At 45.5% G+C, this 312-nt stretch overlaps 1 protein-coding gene across 2 annotated transcripts in view; it reads left to right on the top strand.

Annotated features, from left to right (window-relative positions):
• LOC119587131 (pancreatic triacylglycerol lipase-like) overlaps nucleotides 1-312 on the top strand; it is a 19175-nt gene that overhangs the window by 16467 nt on the left and 2396 nt on the right. For both annotated transcript variants that reach the window (XM_037935882.1, XM_037935881.1), the window contains exon 8: nucleotides 123-255. In XM_037935882.1, the coding sequence (XP_037791810.1) occupies nucleotides 123-255 (133 nt within the window). The remainder of the gene's footprint in view (nucleotides 1-122; nucleotides 256-312) is intronic.

Here is a 312-nt window from a genome sequence, read left to right as displayed (position 1 = left end):
AGACACAAGAAGGTGTATTAATATTTCGGGAGTACAAGATTTATATATCTTTATACAAGGCATCTTCAACCTGCATTCTAGTTATTAACCTTCCAGTCCTCATAATCTGATTCTCAACCCAGGGTGAATGTCACAACTGTGGTGAAGACGGCACTCGTTGTGCTCCCATGGGCCTCCACGCAGACTCATGGCAAGGGAACAAAAGCAATCCTGTGAAGGTCTACGTCTCCACAACTACAGGGCCTCACTACTGCGGTGAGTTTGCCCGACATTTCTTGATTCGATTCTGTGGCAGCCTACGAAACCATTGAA

Source organism: Penaeus monodon, chromosome 22 (genome assembly GCF_015228065.2).
Source record: "Penaeus monodon isolate SGIC_2016 chromosome 22, NSTDA_Pmon_1, whole genome shotgun sequence".
NCBI classification, from domain to species: Eukaryota; Metazoa; Arthropoda; class Malacostraca; order Decapoda; family Penaeidae; genus Penaeus; species Penaeus monodon.
Note: the sequence above shows the minus strand (reverse complement) of the source record. Positions and strands in the feature narration are given on the sequence as shown.